The 19,275-nt window shown below is 40.5% G+C and overlaps 1 protein-coding gene across 3 annotated transcripts in view; it reads left to right on the forward strand.

The window, feature by feature from the left end:
• The window catches only part of lsm14b (LSM family member 14B), a 38,463-nt gene extending 20,718 nt beyond the window's left edge, over positions 1-17,745 (forward strand). For 2 of the 3 annotated variants that reach the window (XM_070896373.1, XM_070896375.1), the window contains 6 exons: positions 119-277; positions 1,987-2,070; positions 10,295-10,456; positions 11,206-11,374; positions 12,378-12,547; positions 15,895-17,745. In XM_070896373.1, coding sequence (XP_070752474.1) covers positions 119-277; positions 1,987-2,070; positions 10,295-10,456; positions 11,206-11,374; positions 12,378-12,543 — 740 coding nt within the window. In that variant the 3' untranslated portion in view covers positions 12,544-12,547; positions 15,895-17,745. The remainder of the gene's footprint in view (positions 1-118; positions 278-1,986; positions 2,071-10,294; positions 10,457-11,205; positions 11,375-12,377; positions 12,548-15,894) is intronic. The other variant, XM_070896374.1, reaches the window with a different exon arrangement.
• Positions 17,746-19,275: the final 1,530 nt, after the last annotated feature.

Below are 19,275 nucleotides of genomic sequence, written 5' to 3' on the forward strand. Positions count from 1 at the left end.
ATTTTATTTCTTTTGTCCATTTCATGCTTTATTTAATAAAGTCTGCTCCTCTACTGCAAACTATTCTGTAAACTGCTCAATGTCTGTGCAGGTGCTGAACTAAATTTTATCTGTTTAGCAGCTACTGGCTTTCCATTTTTGCCACCAAGACAAAGTCCTATGGTGGAACAGGGTGTGCAGACAAGTCCTACAGAGGGTCTTAATCAGAGGAACCTGAAACAAGACAAAATCCCTGCCAGTACAAATCTGCAATCTGTTGGACAGGAGCAAAGGAAAGGTAGGAGCTCTTTGGAGCTGCACTGATGGCCATGTGAAGCACATTGCATTTTAATGTGTGACGGGAACAACTTGCTTCCTAGGGTCTTAAAATAAGTGGCGGCAGAGATAGTGGATGCATTGGTTGTAATCTACTAAAATTCCTTGGATTCTGGGGAGATCCCAGCGGATTGGAAAACCACAAATGTAACGCCCTTATTTTTTTTAAAAAGGAGGCAGACAAAGTGGGAAACTAGACTAGTTAGCCTAACATCTGTCTTTGGGGAAAATGTTGAAGTCCATTATTAAGGAAGCAGTCGCAGGACATTTTGGAAAAGCATGATTCAATCAAGCAGAGTCATCATGGTTTTATGAAAGGGAAATAATGTTTGACAAATTTGCTGGAGTTCTTTGAAGATGTAACGAGCAGGGTGGATAAGGGGGAACCAGTGGTGTATTTGGATTTCCAGAAGGCATTTGATAAGGTGCCACATAAGGTTACTGCACAAGATAAAAGTTCACTGGGTTGAAGGTAATATATTAGCATGGATAGAGGATTAGCTGGCTAACAGAAAACTGAATCTGGATTAATGGGTCATGTTCGATTGGCAAACAGTGACTAGTGGGGTGCTGGGGCCTCCACTATTTACAATCTATATTAATGACTTGAATGAAGGGACCAAGTGTAATGTAGTCAAGTTTGCTGATACAAAGATGGGTCGGAGAGCACATTGTAGGGAGGACATAAGAAATCTGTAAAGGGATATAGACGGGCTAAGTAGGCAAAAAATTGGCAGATGGAGGATAATGTGGGAAAAGAGATGATTCACTGGCAGAAAAAATAGAATATCAATTATAATTTAAGTGGAGAAAAATTGCAAAGTGCTGCAGTACAGAAGGAACTGGGACTCGTTGTGCATGAAAGTTAATATGCAGGTACAGCAAGTAATCACGAAGGCAAATGGAATGTTGGCCATTATTGCAAGGGGAATATAGAGTATAAAAGCAGAGAAGTCCTGCTACAACTGTACAGGTTATTGGTGAAGCCACACCTGGAGTACTGCGTACAGTTTTGGTCTGTGTATTTAAGGAAGGATATACTTGCATTGGAGGCTGTTCAGAGAAGGTTCACTAGATTGATTTTGGAGTTAAGGGGCTTGACTTATGAAGGTAGGTTGGGCCTATACACATTGGAGTTGAGAAGAATGAGAGGTGATCTTATTGAAACATATAATGAGGGGGCTCAACAAGATGGATGCAGAAAGGATATTTCCTCCCATGGGGGAAACTAGAACTAGGGGGCATAGTCTCAGAACAAGTTGTCGCCCATTTAAAACTGAGATGAGGAGGAATTTCTTTGGGTTGTAACTCTGGAATTCTCTGCCCCAGAGATCTGTGGAGGCTGGGTCATTGAATATATTTAAGGTAGAGATGGACAGATTTTTGAACAATAAGGGAATAAAGGGTTATGGGGGGGCGGGCAGGGAAGTGGAGCTGTCCATGATATTAAATGGCAGAGCAGGCTCGAGGGGCTGTATAGCCGCCTACTGCTCCTATTATGTTTTCTATAATGCAGATGTGATTGTTAGCAACTGAATCTGTTGCCACTGGTCAATTGGTAGTTCTAAGTTTGAGGCCAGGCACTAGTATAGTGCTACACAATGTGACTCTTTCATCTAGTTGGAGAATTAATGGACAGTGAAATATACCATTCCTATTTTTTTTTTCCAGTTGTCCAGCCGACTCCAGCACAGCAAAGTCAGGCTCAAGTGAACGACGAGAATAAAAAGCCTCTACCTCAAAGGAGGCGATCAGGTAAGTACTTGTGTTAATCGGCTCTTTCTTCACATGACTATCCTTTTTATAGCAGATTTCAGTGAAAATATGTACGCAATAGATAATAGACCTCTAAACTGCTCAGTTTCTGAAAGCAACTGTGACTGTTGCTGACCATAGACAGATATATTACTTTATGCACATTTTCATCTGTGCAAACTCCATATCTCTAACCGTATGCTTTTATTAAAAATTGCAGTTGAGATTTGGTTCACATTGACTTGGTTCCAAATCCAAACAGCTCCTGTGGAATTATTCATTTAAAGTGACAATTTTTGTACAATTAACTATTTGGTCTCTGCATTTCGTGATGTGTGTGGATACATTTTTTTTTTCTAGTGCTAGTCTCATTGGCCAAAGTGGTGATTTATTTATCTGTGCTAGTGAACCAGGTTGAGGATTATCTTGCATCTGGCATTTAGACTGACCTACAAACAATTGAGTAAATGACAGTAAGGTGTCAAGATGACTGGATAAAACACATGCAATTTATTACACTACAAAATGCAGAAGCAAAGAGGATGTTGCAGCTGCTTAGTAAGTAAACTGGCGCAAAAATACTTTTGTATTTAGAATATGCGAATTCTGATTTCGGTATTCTATGATCTCAATACTCCTTAACCTGCAAGGAGTTGGCAGAAACATTCTGTAATGGCTGAAGGATTATAACAATGGTTGATTCTTGTCTTTTTTTTTTGAAAGTATCAAGTTCATAAAAGTATCAAGAGGAAAAGGGTGGCTAAAGTAAATGTTGGTCCCTTGGAGGTTGAGACCGGGGAATTAGTAATGGGGAACATGGAGATGGCAGAAACTCTAAACAAATATTTTGTATCCGTCTTCACGGTAGAGGACACTAACAATATTCCAACAGTGGATAGTCCAGGGGCTGTGGGGGGGGAAACTTAACACAATTAGTGCAACAAAATTTGCAGATGACATTAAGATTAGTGGGAAAGCGGGTTGTGTAGAGGACACAGGCTGCAAAGAGATTTGGATAGGTTAAGCGAAAGGGCTAAGGTTTGGCAGATGGAATACAATGTCGGAAAGTGTGAGGTCATCCACCTTGGGGGGGGGAGGGGGGGGGAGGGGGGGGAGAGGGGGAGAGGGGGAGAGGGGGAGGGGGGGGAGGGGGGGAAGAAAAGAGAAACAGTAAAAGGGAATATTATTTGAATGGGGAGAAATTACAACATGCTGAGGTGCAGAGGGACCTGGGGGTCCTTGTGCATGAATCCCAAAAAGTTAGTTTGCCGGTGCAGCAGATAATCAGGAAAGCGAATGGAATGTTGGCCTTCATTGCGAGAGGGATGGCGTACGAAAGCAGGGAGGTCCTGCTGCAACTGTACAGGGTATTGGTAAGGCCGCACCTGGAGTACTGCGTGCAGTTTTGGTCACCTTACTTAAGGAAGGATATACTGGCTTTGGAGGGGGTACAGAGACGATTCACTAGGCTGATTCCGGAGATGAGGGGGTTACCTCATGATAGATTAAGTAGACTGGGTCTTTACTCGTTGGAGTTCAGAAGGATTGAGGGGTGATCTTATAGAAACATTTAAAATCATGAAAGGGATAGACAAGATAGAGGCAGAGAGGTTGTTTCCACTGGTCGGGGAGACTAGAACTAGGGGGCACAGCTTCAAAATACGGGGGAGCCGATTTAAAACCGAGTTGAGGAGGAATTTCTTCTCCCAGAGGGTTGTGAATCTCTGGAATTTTCTGCCCAAGGAAGCAGTTGAGGCTAGCTCATTGAATGTATTCAAGTCACAGATAGATTTTTAACCAATAAGGGAATTCAGGGTTACGGGGAGAGGGCGGATAAGTGGAGCTGAGTCCACGGCCAGATCAGCCATGATCTTATTGAATGGCGGAGCAGGCTCGAGGGGCTAGATGGCCTACTCCTGTTCCTAATTATTATGTTCTTGCGTTCTTATCACAATCACTAAGGAGGTGGAACTCAGTAAGATAATGGGACCAAAGGCAGATAAATCCCCTGGACCTGATGGCATGCATCCTCGGGTCTTAAAATAAGTAGCAGCAGGGATTGTGGATGCATTGGTGTAATTTGCTAAAATTCCCTGGATTCTGGGGCAGTCCCAGCCAATTGGAAAATTGCAAATGTAACGTGCCTATTTAAAAAAGGAGGCAAACAAAAAGCATTAAACTATAGACCAGTTAGCCTAACATCTGTGGTTGGGAAAATGTTGGAGTCCATTATTAAAGAAGCAGCTGCAGGACATTTGGAAAAGCAAAATCTGGTCAGGCAGAGTCGGCATGGATTTATGAAGGGGAAGACATGTTTGACAAATTTGCTGGAGTTCTTTAAGGATGTAACGAACAGGGTGGATAAAGGGGAACCGGTGGATGTGGTGTATTTGGACTTCCAGAAGGCATTTGACAAGGTGCCACAAAGGTTACTGCGCAAGATAAAAGTTCACTGGTTTGGGGGTAATATAGAAAAATAGAAACATAGAAAATAGGTGCAGGAGTAGGCCATTCGGCCCTTCTAGCCTGCACCGCCATTCAATGAGTTCATGGCTGAACATGCAACTTCAGTACCCCATTCTCGCTTTCTCGCCATACCCCTTGATCCCCCTAGTAGTAAGGACTACATCTAACTCCTTTTTGAATATATTTAGTGAATTGGCCTCAACAACTTTGTGGTCGAGAATTCCACAGGTTCACCACTCTCTGGGTGAAGAAGTTTCTCCTCGTCTCGGTCCTAAATGGCTTACCCCTTATCCTTAGACTGTGACCCCTGATTCTGGACTTCCCCAACATTGGGAACATTCTTCCTGCATCTAACCTGTCCAAACCCGTCAGAATTTTAAACGTTTCTGAGATCCCCTCTCATTCTTCTGAATTCCAGTGAATACAAGCCCAGTTGATCCAGTCTTTCTTGATAGGTCAGTCCCACCATCCCGGGAATCAGTCTGGTGAACCTTCGCTGCACTCCCTCAATAGCAAGAATGTCCTTCCTCAAGTTAGGAGACCAAAACTGTACACAATACTCCAGGTGTGGCCTCACCAAGGCCCTGTACAACTGTAGCAACACCTCCCTGCCCCTGTACTCAAATCCCCTCGCTATGAAGGCCAACATGCCATTGCTTTCTTAACCGCCTGCTGTACCTGCATGCCAACCTTCAATGACTGATGTACCATGACACCCAGGTCTCGTTGCACCTCCCCTTTTCCTAATCTGTCACCATTCAGATAATAGTCTGTCTCTGTTTTTACCACCAAAGTGGATAACCTCACATTTATCCACATTATACTTCATCTACCATGCATTTGCCCACTCACCTAACCTATCCAAGTCACTGCAGCCTCATAGCATCCTCCTCGCAGCTCACACTGCCACCCAACTTAGTGTCATTGCAAATTTGGAGATACTACATTTAATCCCCTCGTCTAAATCATGAATGTACAATGTAAACAGCTGGGGCCCCAGCACAGAACCTTGCGGTACCCCACTAGTCACTGCCTGCCATTCTGAAAAGTCCCCATTTACTCCTACTCTTTGCTTCCTATCTGCCAACCAGTTCTCAATCCACGTCAGCACACTACCCCCAATCCCATGTGCTTTAACTTTGCACATTAATCTCTTGTGTGGGACCTTGTCGAAAGCCTTCTGAAAGTCCAAATATACCACATCAACATCCTCAAAAAATTCCAGAAGATTTGTCAAGCATGATTTCCCTTTCACAAATCCATGCTGACTTGGACCTATCATGTCACCTCTTTCTAAGTATATTGGCATGGATAGAGGATTGGCTAACAGAACAGAGTTGGGATAAATGGTTCATTCTCTGGTTGGCAATGAGTAACGAGTGGGGTGCTACAGGGATCAGTGCAGGGACTGCAACTATTTATAATCTTTACAAAAGACTTGGAAGAAGGGACTGACTGTAATGTAGCCAAGTTTGCTGACTATACAAAGATGGGAGGAAAAGCAATGTGTAAGGAGGACATTGACAGGCTAAGTGAGTGGGCAAATATTTGGCAGATGGTGTATAATGTTGGAAAGTGTGAGGTCATGCACTTTGGCAGAAAAAAATCAGAGCAAATTATTATTTAAATGGAGAAAGATTGCAACGTGCCGCAATACTTGTACATGAAACACAAATGCAGGTACAGCAAGTGATCAGGAAGGCTAGTGGTATCTTGGTCTTTCTTGCAAAGGGGATGGAGGATAAAAGCGGGGAAGTCTTACTACAGCTATATAAGATATTGGTGAGGCCACACCTGGAATACTGCGTGCAGTTTTGGTTTCCATATTTACGAAAGGATATACCGGCTTTGGAGGTAGTTCAGAGAAGGTTCACTAGGTTGATTCCAGGGATGAGGGGGTTGACTTATAAGGAAAGGTTGAGTAGGTTTGGGCCTCTACTCATTGGAATTCAGAAGAATGAGGTGTGATCTTATTGAAATGTGTAAGATTGAGGGGGCTTGACAAGGTGGATGCAGAGAGGATGTTTCCACTGATGGGTGAGACTAGAACTAGAGGGCATGATCTTAGAATAAGGGGCTGCCCACTTAAAACAGATGAGGAGAAAGTTCTTCTGACGATTGTAAATCTGTGGAATTTGCTGCCTCAGAGCTGTGGAAGCTGGGACATTGAATAAATTTAAGACAGAAATAGACAGTTTCTTAAAACGATAAGGGGTTATGGGGAGCGGGCGGGGAAGTGGAACTGTGTCCATGATCAGATCAGCCATGATATTGAATGGCTGAGCAGGCTCGAGGGGCTGTGTGGCCTGCTCCTGTTCCTATTTATGTTCTTGGAGTGCTTGATACTGTTTCAGATGCCAAGACTCCCCATAATCAATGTTAAAATGAGGCCACTGTAGTCTCATACATTTTAAAACTAACTTTGCCAATGGCATCGGTGGAGTAAATAGTGTGGATTCATAAACCGAAAATGCTGGAACACTCAGTCGGTCATTCAGCGTCTGTGGAGAGAACAGATGGGTTAATCCCAAATCATCAGTTTATAATCAGAACTGGAAAAAGATTATAAATAAACAGCATTAAAAAGGGACAGAACAGGGGAAAGGAAAACCAGCATGTGTGTGCAGAAATAGAATAACCCTTAAATGGAAAAAGGAGATGGTTAAATAGCTAAACTAATAACATGAGATGGTGGGAAGAACTATAACAGAAATTAAGACTTGGATTTATATAGCAACTTTCATGACCACCAGATGTCTGTGCTTTAGTCAGTGAGTGAAGTACTTTTGAAGTGTAGTCACTGTTGTAACGTAGGAAACACAGCAGCCAATTTGCGCACAGCAAGCTTTCAAAAATAAATGTGATAATGACCAGATAATCTGGTTTTTGTTATGTTGATTGAGGGATAAATATTGGCAAATGCACGAGGGATATCTTCCCCCCTCTTCAAAATAGTGCCATGGGATCTTTTACATCCACTTGAGAGCAGATGGGGCCTTGGTTTAACGTCTCATCTGAAAGACACCACCTGCGACAGTGCAGCACTGCATGAGTGTCAGCCTAGATTTGATATTTTTTTAATGCTCATGTTCCTGGAGTGGGACTTGAACCCACAACCTTCTGACTCGAGCAATAGTGCTACCCACTGAGCCACAGTTGACGCTAAAGACATTAAACCTGACATTAAAGACATAAGACACATGAAGTATAAATTACTGAGGCAGTGGGGGTGTAAGGCAGGTCTGAAATGGAAAAAAAAATGGCTAAAACCCAGGGCCAGGGGGAGGCAAAGAAGGGTGGTGGTGGATGAGGTTTGGACTGCTACAGAAGAAAGAAATGGAGCGCCTGCAGCCTGTCATGGTGAGATGTGGAAGGATTACATGTCCATAGTGAAAAGGAGGTGGTTGGGGCTGGGACAATAGTATTTTTTTTTAAATGGAGGGTGTAAGTCATGTATTTAGGTGGGTAAGAACTGGGTGTGGATTAGTGAAGATGAGAGGAAATTAGGCTGGTGGGACAGGAGCAGGCTGAAGCGATTAGTGCCAGTGTAGTCCTGTTTGTGTATCTTGGAAGAGGTAGAAGTTGGCTGAGCAGGATTGGGATAGTAATGAGGGTGGTGGGGAGAGTGTTCTCATGAGACGAGATTAGTAACTGCCTATAAAATGGCGGTTGATGTTCATAGTGAGGTTGTAGTCCAGGGAGGAGGAGTTAGAATTGGTGTTGAGCCTCTGTAAAGTAGAGGTCCTTTTGTACAAGAACTGCACTTTTCTATGTTTCATGGTTAATTTATATTGGTGAGGGAAGTGGAGAAATTGATGCCGTTCTCAAATGAAATGATTGAAGGCAAGAGGCTGTGAATGTTAACTAGGCCAGAGCAGGAAAGGGGTACTGAGGTTGAATGATCAGCCCTGATCTTATTGAATGGTGCAGGCTCGAAGGGCTGAATGGCCTACTCCTGCACCTAATTTCTATGTTTCTATGAATGAGGGAGGCTGATAACTGGTGAAGAGGTTTTGAACGGAGGAAGCCTTCTGGTCCAAAGTATATGTGGAGGTGGCAAAGAAATCTCCATGTTGCATTCTGAATTTGTTGGGGTGGAGGGGGTGTGAATTTTGCTGAGAATTGGTCAAAGGGGGATACAGAAAATCCAGCAAGGAGTGAGAAGTCGGGAGGAAACAAATATGAAGAGGAGCAGGTGAGCTGCTGGTTATTGAAGCTTATGGTCTTTGCTACCTTTTAAAGGAAGGTGTGCTTTTTTTTCAGTAAAGCACTGCATGAATGAAGGATGAGGTGGAAAGGAGGACGAGAACAGCTCTGAAATAATTGGTGCAGCTGAAGAGGGTAGAGTGTGCATGTAACACTGCACCACAGCGCATGGATTCAAATGCAAGTCTGAGACTTGTCTTCATTATTACAGGTCAAATAGGCTTACCATCTTTTCTCTCCTACTCTCTCTCCTCTTCCCCCTCTTCATTGCTCTTCTCCCCTACCACCACCACCTTTTCCCCCTTCTGAAGAACTGAGTTCTCTGGCCTGGTTAACATTCTTCCATCAACCATCACCAAAAACAGATGAATGAACCATGTGTCTCATTGCTGTTTGTAGGATGTTGTGCATATCATGCCTGCCATGTATGCTGATAAATCTTGCTACCCTTATGAAATTGTGAAAAGATGTTTGTGGTGTAAGGGTGTTATATGAATGCAAGTTTTGTCCTCTCCTACTCCTTCCCTGATCTACATAGACAGGATCCAACATTTTTCTTTGCTGTTGAAGCTTTAATCTGTTTGCATTTGATAAACTTATTAAAAGTTTCTGAACTGCAAAGATAGTCCATACTATTAGACTTTTATCCACACATTATATTGTGACCACTGTTTAAGTTTGAACTTTCTCCAACAATGTTTTATACTCTTTCACAGCAAAAAGTCAGTCTTGTGTATAATGTGAATAGGATAGCACGTCACAGAGCAACTATCCACATTATACCATGGTTTTAAGCACTGGGGAGTGTGGGTTGATTCAGAAGATGTATAGTCGGTCCATTGTGTTCAGGCTAAAGCACACGTGCAAGCAGGCTAATTAACAGAGCAAGAAAAGAGCAGTACACTACAATATTTGACTTGCAATTTAGTATTTCAAAATTTTAGTTTATTGAAATGCACTTATGAACTGAGTTTGATATGTTACGTAGTAAAGATATCATGGAGGCACTTTTCACCACTGGGTGGAATAAGTGTTTAAAACTGAACTGGAGCCCTCTTGGGGAATTCTCAGCTCTTGTACACTTCTGCGATTCCAATGACTGGTTTTAATAGAACTTGCACAAAATACTGGTTAGCAATTTGCCTGACGTCGGAGTCTTGGCACCTGCCAATGCACAAGACATAATCTATTGGAATTTCTACTAGTGAAACTTAATGTTTCTCCCCAGTCTGCAAAACTTGTATATTTCAAAAACATGTGGCAGATTCTGAAGCAATTAACTGATTTAGCCAATAGTGATGAACAGGTGGTGAAATAGCTGGGCATAATCGGCCCTCTAGACAGTTAAATGTCTCCTAGATATTCCCCCACCCTTAAGAACTCTCAGCCACAGCTAACTGAATTCCATTTTTAAATTCACATAATTCGAAGTCAAATAGCAAAGTTATAGAATGTTTCCTCTTCTGAGGAATGTCTGAGCTCTGCTTCCCTCACAACTCTCACTTCAAAATTTCCTACTATTTTAATGCAAGAAAATGTAACTTAATTTTAGGTAACAGAAGAGTCCGAAACCGTGGAAGAGGCCAAAACTTTTCTGGAAATAATAAAGAAGCAACTGTGAAATTTGAAGGGGACTTCGATTTTGAAAGTGCAAATGCTCAGTTTAACAAGGAAGAGTTTGAAAAGGAGTTCCAAAACAAACTCAAAATAAAAGGTAAGATCACTTTGTGAAATGTGATTTGAACTAGTTACTACAAATCATGAAAATAACTGACTTTTTAAAATATATATTCTTGGGATATGAGCATCACTGGCAAGGCTGGCATTTGTTGTCTATCTTTAGTGGCCCTCAAAGGTGGTGCGGGACCTTCTTGAACCACCAGTCTGTGTGAAGGTATGCTCAATGCTTACCAAGCACTAAAATTGTCTTGCTTTCGTGCTCAACGAGTGCAATGAACATCAGTCGCTGCAGTTGTTGCCCATCGTCCACATGGGTTCTAATATTGTGCAGATTTCAGACTACCTGAGGTTTTTGTATCTGGGCTGCATAGGTGCATGCCATGTACCCTGGAAGGGGTTGGGGGAGGGGTGGGGGGTGGGGGGTGGCGGACCGGGACAGGACACCAGTTTAAATCCATGTTTCCGTTCATTTAAAAACATCTCTTGGCAATATTTAAGCGTTTGTTTGATTTTTGTAATTCACAAGGTTCTGATTTAGGAATTATCCACCATTGACTCACAGCACTAAAAAGCTTTTACAAACCTCTTAAGCGTGCAATATTCAAACAAACCAGCAAACACATTGTAGTATAAACTTGCATTAGTTGCCTGGGCTTCAAATGCTGCAGTGCCAGGGATTGGGGCTGCACATGGTCCAAAGGGTACCTTTTGGACACCTGTTGGACACCTGTTGGAATACAATTGTGATTAATAGCGTCTAATGGAGTACTTTGTAACTTTTAGATGACAAAGTGCATAAAGGAGACCTTGCTGATCAAGAAGAAAAAGGAGATTCAAGTGTTGAGACACCAAGTACTGAAGGAAATAAAGAAGAACCACCTCTTGGCCCCAACTGTTACTATGATAAAACAAAATCATTCTTTGATAATATTTCTACTGAGCCAAAGACAAGGTAATTGTGTATTTTAATATATATTCTATGTAACAAATTGGATTTAATTATGGTAGTTGCCTTGGGTATAGTTCTATGTACACTTGATCAGTCCATTATCTTCCCACTACATGAGTTGGTCACAACAGTGCTTTTTTAAAAAAAAAACTTGCTATCTTAAATGCTGGTAACCTTTAGAATTAACTTTCAAAGTGTGAGGAGTTGTCATGGTTTGTATTTCATTTTAAAGGGTGGTGAACATGATTTTGTTCTATATATTAACTCCTAAATTTAGTCAAGTACCTGTTCATATTTCCATCCCTTCTAGCTAATAAGTTAATTAATAAGTAAACTGAAGACACCGACAATGGAGAATGTTCACATTTCCTCCATCTGAGTCATCCTCCTGGATGTGATGGTACTACTGTTAGCAGATTTCCAGGGATGAGGGAATACAGTTACATGGATAGACTGGAGAAGTAGTTATCCTTGGAGCAGAGAAGGCCAAGAGGAAATTTGATAGAGGTGTTTAAAATCATGAAGGATTTAAATAGAGAAACTGTTTCCAGTGGCTGAAGGGTCAGTAACGAGAGGGCACAGATTTAAGGACCAGAGTCTGCATGAGGAAAAACCACCTTTTTTATGTAACGAGTGGTTAGGATTTGGAATGCTCTGCCCGATAGGGTGGTAAATACAGATTCAATAGTAGCCTTCAAAAGGGAATTGGATAAATACTTGAAGGAGAAAAAGTTTCAGGGATTTGGGGAAAGAGCAGGGGAGTGTGTCTAAGATCACTTAAATTGGCACTGCGCATTGAGCTATGGAGGCGGCCGTTGGTGGCTTTAAATGATATTCCAGCTGCTCAGAATTTTGCTTTACTCAATGCCAAAAATATCAGACTTCTTTGAATAGGTTGCTTAATCTTTATAAACAGTCCATTTGATGGCGTTTTCACAACTGCATTTAAATCTTGTAGCTTCACCAACTTCACCCATTGCTTTTATGTCCACCCAACTTGTTATAGGCGTACATGGGCTGAAGAAAGAAAGCTTAATACAGAGACTTTTGGGATATCGGCTAAATTTCTTCGTGGACGTGGTTTTCGTGGAGGCTTCCGTGGTGGAAGGGGCCGTGGAGGAGGGAGAAGAACTTCTTCAATGCCAAGAAATAGTGGTGGTAGCAGGGTTTAGTAAGGTATAGCAGTAGAACCAGTTTTGAGATTTCTGTTGCTTCAGGTATAAAGAAGACTTCTTGGGTGTATAAAAATTAGTCCGATTTAATAAAACCTGACATTACTTATTTTTAATTGGTAATGTTGGCTGACTTAAAGCTATTTGCAACAAGTACAATCAAAGTTTTCTTTTATGTACTAAATATTTTTTGAGCAATTTAAAATGGGTGTTTGGCAGCCTAAACAAAGACAAATTGAGACTCAAGCAAGGACCGTCATTATTCCATACTGAATCTTTAGTTTTCTCTCTTCCCAAAGCATATAGAAGATGTTGTAAATCAATATGCCAATGACATTATTTTGAAGAGAAATAAAAGGATGGAGAGAGAATGTTCTTTTGTTGAAACATTGTTTTCTTGCTCTAGTGTAGTTCCATAAATGTGCTTAATAAACAGGTTCTGCTGCCAAAAGATGTGTAAACCCTTTAACGAGGATCTGAAGCCATCTTGCAAGATGTTGATTAATGTGGTTTCAAAGAGTTTATACTAGCGAGTTTGCATTGCGGCTTGAAGAAAGGTTATGAATGATGTGCAGAAAGCTTTTATTTTGTTTTAATGTGGGCATCCTGTAAGTTTCAAACTTTATTTTGCCAGTGTACTTGACAAACTTGTGTGTTGAAATAATTTGTACAATGGCACATTCAAAATTAACTATTTGGGTAACTTGAGTAACAAGCAGTCGAATTCAACAAAAGCTATCCAATAATGCATGGGCAGGTTTTACTGCATGTTGGCCATTGCGACTTGCATCAATAGTGAGTTATTTTATTTTAAATTGAAGGAACTTGCAGTAGATAGTAATTTCAGGATGTAACGTCTGTTTTCTGTGCAATGCACAGTTTCTTCAATTCTATTAAACTGACAGACCTAAACACACACACCACTGCATTTGGTTAGATCAACCCATTGAATGGCTAGCCTGATGGATGAGTGCATGTTGTTCTCTGCACTAAAACATCGGATGGCAGAATGAGTTTGAATATTTTGATCTTTTTTGAAGCCCCTTTTTGTAAGCCAGCAAGACCTGTGGTCTTTCCACCAATTGCTGTGGAAAAACAGCCACCATACTGCACCAGATTGAAGCCAAGGTTGAGCCCATAAAGTATTTTTGAGAAGCTGAAATTTTTTTTTTTAAACAAGCGTCACCCCCAGAAAGTTGGTCATTGAGCATTGCTTAGGGTTCCTTGTCAGAAATTTCAACTTCAGTGTCTGGAAGTTAAATCTCTTGGAGAATGAGTAAAAGTAATCTATTTGAAGGGGTTAATGTCGCATGATGTTGGCTGATTTGGTCCCTTGCTCCAGTCCATCTCCATTAGTTGTTCTGTGTGTCTGACCTATTCGAAATAGTGGGACTATGAACTCCATGGTGTTGCAAACTTGTTAGTACCTTGGTTATGTTTACTGCAGTAGGATACTTTCCCTCACTAACTGAAATATGATACTGGCTCACCCACAATGCTGCTGCCAACCAGATGCTGAGCATTCAACATAACCTATGTTTGAGTTTTGTGTGTTTTTGTACTGTGAAGAGCTTAATGATGCCTTCCTTATGGATAGATTGTCTGCATTTGGAAATTTAGAGAGGTGCTAATTATGTGTTGCACGTTCCCTCTTTCGTGACCCAAATCATGGGTAGGTTTTGAGACACTGGCATTTTTTGTTTGTGTTTTTGGTTACTTTTTAGTATAGTTTGAAAAATGGCCCTTAAAATGGAGATTGTAATTAGACTTGTGTGGCTTTCAGTATTTCTTAGTAATATCCTTAATCGAGGTCATTCAAAGTATATATTTTTTTGTGTACAGGTTTGCTTTTTGATGCAAATCTGCTGAAGTGCTTTTTAAATATTGAGAAGGTGATGGTTTAGCAGCATTGGTCTACCATCCAGGCATGTAAACATTGAGGGGCTTTTTGTACGTGTTTACCCGAAGACCTGGGTTCAAGCCTAGCCCAGATTGAAAGGATGATGGTCTGTCTGGCTGTAAGGGTCCCAAGTAAAATGTGTTTAGGAACGAAGTATGAATTTACAAACTAAAACTACTTGTAGTTTGGAGCTGTAGAAAATGGATTAGCAAGAGATGCTGCAAGGTGAATGAACTGTTGGGAATTGTAAGGAACCCTTATAACAAACCCTGAGAATATTTTATATTCAATGCTAAATGTAAAACATTTCTACAGTACTTGTCAGCTGGAGTATAAAATTCACCGAAGTCTTAAACTGTGGCTCAAGTTGCACCCTTGAAGTAAGACAGCAACTAAATTCTGGTGCACAGTGCCTGATCATGGGACAATTTTAAACTTCCTTTTTAAGAATTTCTGTTGTCCAGAATGAAGGACAAGTGGAATGGCAAGAACAGCTTTTAGTTTTCTTGGCTATCACTGCTCTAATTTTGGAATTCCACCTTTTTTATTTAATGCTTAAAAAAAAAATTAGATGTCTTGTGGTGGTTGGGAAGACACCCTGTTGCAGTGTGGCTATGACTACCCTAGACTTGAGGTGGCTGCTGTTGGCCAATTTCTAATACCCAAATTACATGCATTTTAGTAACGCTTGAGTATCCATCCAGTGATGGGAGGCATAATCTATCTGCTGTAGCTTTTGGGTGATTGGGATACCAGAGGCTACTTTCACTGAACTGGGTCTTTGCTGTGGCTGCTTAAATACTGCTGAAATTTGGACATTCTCATTGCCTTGGAGCCCAGATTGCTTTGAGTGGCTTTCTGTAATCTGTGCCGGGGGGGGCGGGGGAGTAGACAAAGAAATCGGAACAGTTAAAACAACCAGCAAGCCAAAAATCCAATCTTTGATCTGTTGTCCCTGATTCAAAATTCTTGCCATTAAAACTCGCTGGTTATAAACTTTTAAAATCCTGTTGGGCTGCGTATTGTCAAACAAAAGTACTGTCAAAAGTTTTGCATTTTGCATTGAATATGAAGCATTGTTATTTAGAACAAGTTTGTTACAATTCACAATAGTTCATTTGTATCCCTACCTTACAGCAGCTCATGCTGTGCTGTTATTCTGTGGGTGCATAGGATTCTGCTGGAATATCTCAATAGCTGAACTGTGTATTAGTCAGAATTAGAACTCCATTTTATGGTTTTTCATCTGTGAAGTGATGAGATAAACTAGATGTAAAGGCGGACCACATAGTCCTTTTCTGAACACTTTAATGTGTGTACTATTGAGTTGAAAATATGGGGCAAGTATTGCTCTATTAACTTATAATGTTCAGCTATATACATAGCTGAAGAAAACATTGTAACTCTGCACCTGTATCATGCATCTAATTTTCATTTTTTTTCCATTTCAGAAACTCTAGGCGATGCTGAGAAGATTTGGGTTTTTGGGTTCTGTGTATATACACTAAGAATTGGCACTACGGATGTTGTGAACTAGTGGGTATTCATTTTTGTTTAAACACCCAAAGGATTAACTGGCAAGCTAGTTGTAAAATGCTGCTTCTAGTATCCTAACAATTAAGGTTTTTGTATTGATTTGAGCTCCTTATCCAGTGGAAAAGGAGATGAATGTATTTATTTTGGGTTAGCTGTGTGTTTAACAGGTGTAGGAGTAATTGCTTGTCTGTAACTGGCTAGTTTGCACAAAATTGTGCAAGGAAAGCTTAATTTATTATTTTGGAGAACAAAGCTTCCATGTATCTGTTGCTACATATGCTCAGGATTGTCACCAGTCCTTTCGATTGTGAAAAAGCATCTTTTGTATCTTGAGTATCTGAAATGTTTCTCACCCATGTAGATTCTCTCAAAGCTCCATATGGTACTGAAGGGCAAGACTTGTCTGTTTTTAATCTACTTAAATTTAGACAACTAGTTCTAAATATTGTAAAATAATTAAAGGAGGATGTAATGAACAGTAACAAACATGAGTTAATATGAGCAGATTTTCCATGCCTCTTGTATGCACATGGAATTGAGTAACTTAAATATTTTTAGTTGCATCTGTTCACTTCACTTGCTGTTTAACATTTGTTCGTATTGATCTATCCCTGTAATTGGAACAATTGCAAACAGTGGCTTATACAAATGCTTTCCAACTGCTCTCTTCAATCTTCAATGCTTTGGAACTGCATTTCAGTTAACCTCCATGTTTGCATGGGTGAAAAGGATGGCTTCATTTAACCTTGTATTTGTCTGTAGCTGTGTTTTTATATTGGTAGCTTAATTCGGATTCAGCATCAGTCAGCTGGCTCCCAGCAATTAGTGCTAAATCTGGCTCCTTTTAACTTCAGTAGACTCAATCCAGTTATTCATGAGTCTACAATTTTGTCATACGGATAAGGGAGCTGAATTTAGCAGCACAAAAATGCTGAGAGGCTACTCAAGGATGCTGATCTCCTGGAATCTGAATAAATGGTACGCCTATAAAAAGCAGTGTAAATATACACCAATTTGAAATCCATTCAGGCATGTATGCCAGTTTAGATGGTGTAAATATTCTCGATGGACTTCCATATTTTGCAGCTTGTAATAAAAGCTTCTCGTTTGCAGTGCATTAGTACTATGAGTTGCTATAATAATGCTGATGGGAGTCCAACTGCTAAGATTATTCTCTTTTTTTCTTTATGGGATACACTTCAGAGGCAACAATTCTTTACATAAATTCTTGGGTTGTAGCATGATCATAAGTATGGTTTATTTTGCCTGGCATACATCCAATTTATGAATGTGCTGGAATTTCTGTGAAGCATTGAGTTTTTTTCATGCTATAAATACCAAGAATTGCATGAAATGCCAGATATAAAACTAGTCTGGATGTTCACTGCAGTGTGCAGGGTAAGGATAATCATTTTTGAAAAGGAAATGTGCAGCAGTGCTCTGTACAAAACTAACATGTTTTGAATATGTTCAGATACCTGCAGATGTTTGAATGTGTTGTATAAACTTTGTTTCATTTAAAGAGAAAAACTTTTGGCACTTGTTCTGGGAAGAGTTGGCTAGTTTTGGTGGAAGATCACTACCTTCGGAGCAGTCATTGTTCTGTAAGCAAGCCTGTTATTGCACACTTTGAAATTTTGAAGACCGACATTATGTAATGTCACAAAGCCATGGTAACTGCACTCTTGTAGCAATAAATATTGTGTGAAGTACACTTTAATATTGGGCAAATACCCCAATGATTTAATAAATGACGAGCAAAGATATTTTCCTCCTGTGTCTTATTTTAAGGTATTTGCTCTGCTTGACCCGAGAACGTGAGATTCTTTTATGGTGTTCTTGAATTGTAAAATTCTCCAGCAAAAGTGGAAGAAGTTTTTGATCCATATTGCAGATCAATGCAATGTAGACATGTTGTATTATGTGTCCAGGATGAGAAATAGCCCACTTTTTGTTGGCTGTAATCCCCATGTACTACCCACAGCTGTACCTGCTGATGCCTTCCTGCAAAGGTTGTCCATCTTTTGAGAGAATTACTTGCATTTATATAGTCCCTTCATCATTGCACAAATGGCAAAATTCTTCATACATACAATTAATTAAATGCAGAGTTATTAAGGCTTCCAAGGTAATGCTAGTATTTAGCTGTGTGAATGCTCTGGAATAGTAATCCAGAGAATGAGTTCAAATCCCAAAAATGGCAGTTTGAGATTTTGAATTCAGTTTCGAAAAAGAATTTGGAAAAAAAATCATGAGGCTGTTGTCACAAAAACCCAACTGGTTCACTAATATTCCTTTAAGGAAGGAAACCTGTTGTCCTTACCTGGACTGGCCTCTGCTGTGATTCCAGTTCCACACCACCATGGTTGAATTTTGGCTGCCCTCTGAGCAAATTGCTAATCCTGACCTAACCAGCATTATGGGAACACCTTTACATACGTTGCAACAGTCCACCATCTTAGGGCAACTAAGGATGGACATTAAATGTCAGCAATGCCCACAGCCCAAGACTGGGGGAAGAGGGAGACTCAATTTGCAGGCAAGTTCCAAATGTATGCACTTATGACTAGTGTTTAGTGTACTGAATGTTTAGAATACAGCCTAAAATTCCCCTTTTTTTGCACATCACCTAATAGATTTCCTGAACAGGAGATATGGTCTGTCCTTAGAAATATACTTTTTAATTTGAATACTAAAGTTAATGCATCCTACTATATCCTCAGAGGAGCTCACAATGTTATCGCACCCAGAAACAGGACATTTGGCCCATCAAGTTAGCACTTGTTTTCTTCATCAGCCGAGTCTAATTTCACTTTCTTGCTATAGTTTCTGATGTGAATTCCACATTTTTCAACCATCACTCCCTTAATTAATTTTGTGATATATGTATATGACAATCTCATCAGATCACTCATTCTAGTGGGGGAAAAAAAGGTACAAGTGTCTCCCAAGACTCACATAATCCCTCATCTCTGGTATCGACAATTTCTTTTATACCTTTTCTATAATGGGTACCCAGAACTTTGGTAGTACTCCAACTAATTATGGTTTTGTACAAATGTAACTGTTGCTTTGTATTGTATACCTCCAGGCACAACCTGTGCTGTTATCTGTCTTTATCTTCCTTCACTCCATCCATCTTGCCAGGCTCAAGTCGTTCTTAAGACCATTGTTTCCCTCTTCTTGCTGTCTTGCTATAGTATTCATCTCTGGCTCTTCCCTAGCTTCACCTCAACTGCCCATCCTCTGCTTCCAGCTGCTGTATTATCCAGTGTACTCCTGTTTCATCTCTCCTC

Source organism: Pristiophorus japonicus, chromosome 12, assembly GCF_044704955.1.
Source record: "Pristiophorus japonicus isolate sPriJap1 chromosome 12, sPriJap1.hap1, whole genome shotgun sequence".
NCBI classification, from domain to species: domain Eukaryota; kingdom Metazoa; phylum Chordata; class Chondrichthyes; family Pristiophoridae; genus Pristiophorus; species Pristiophorus japonicus.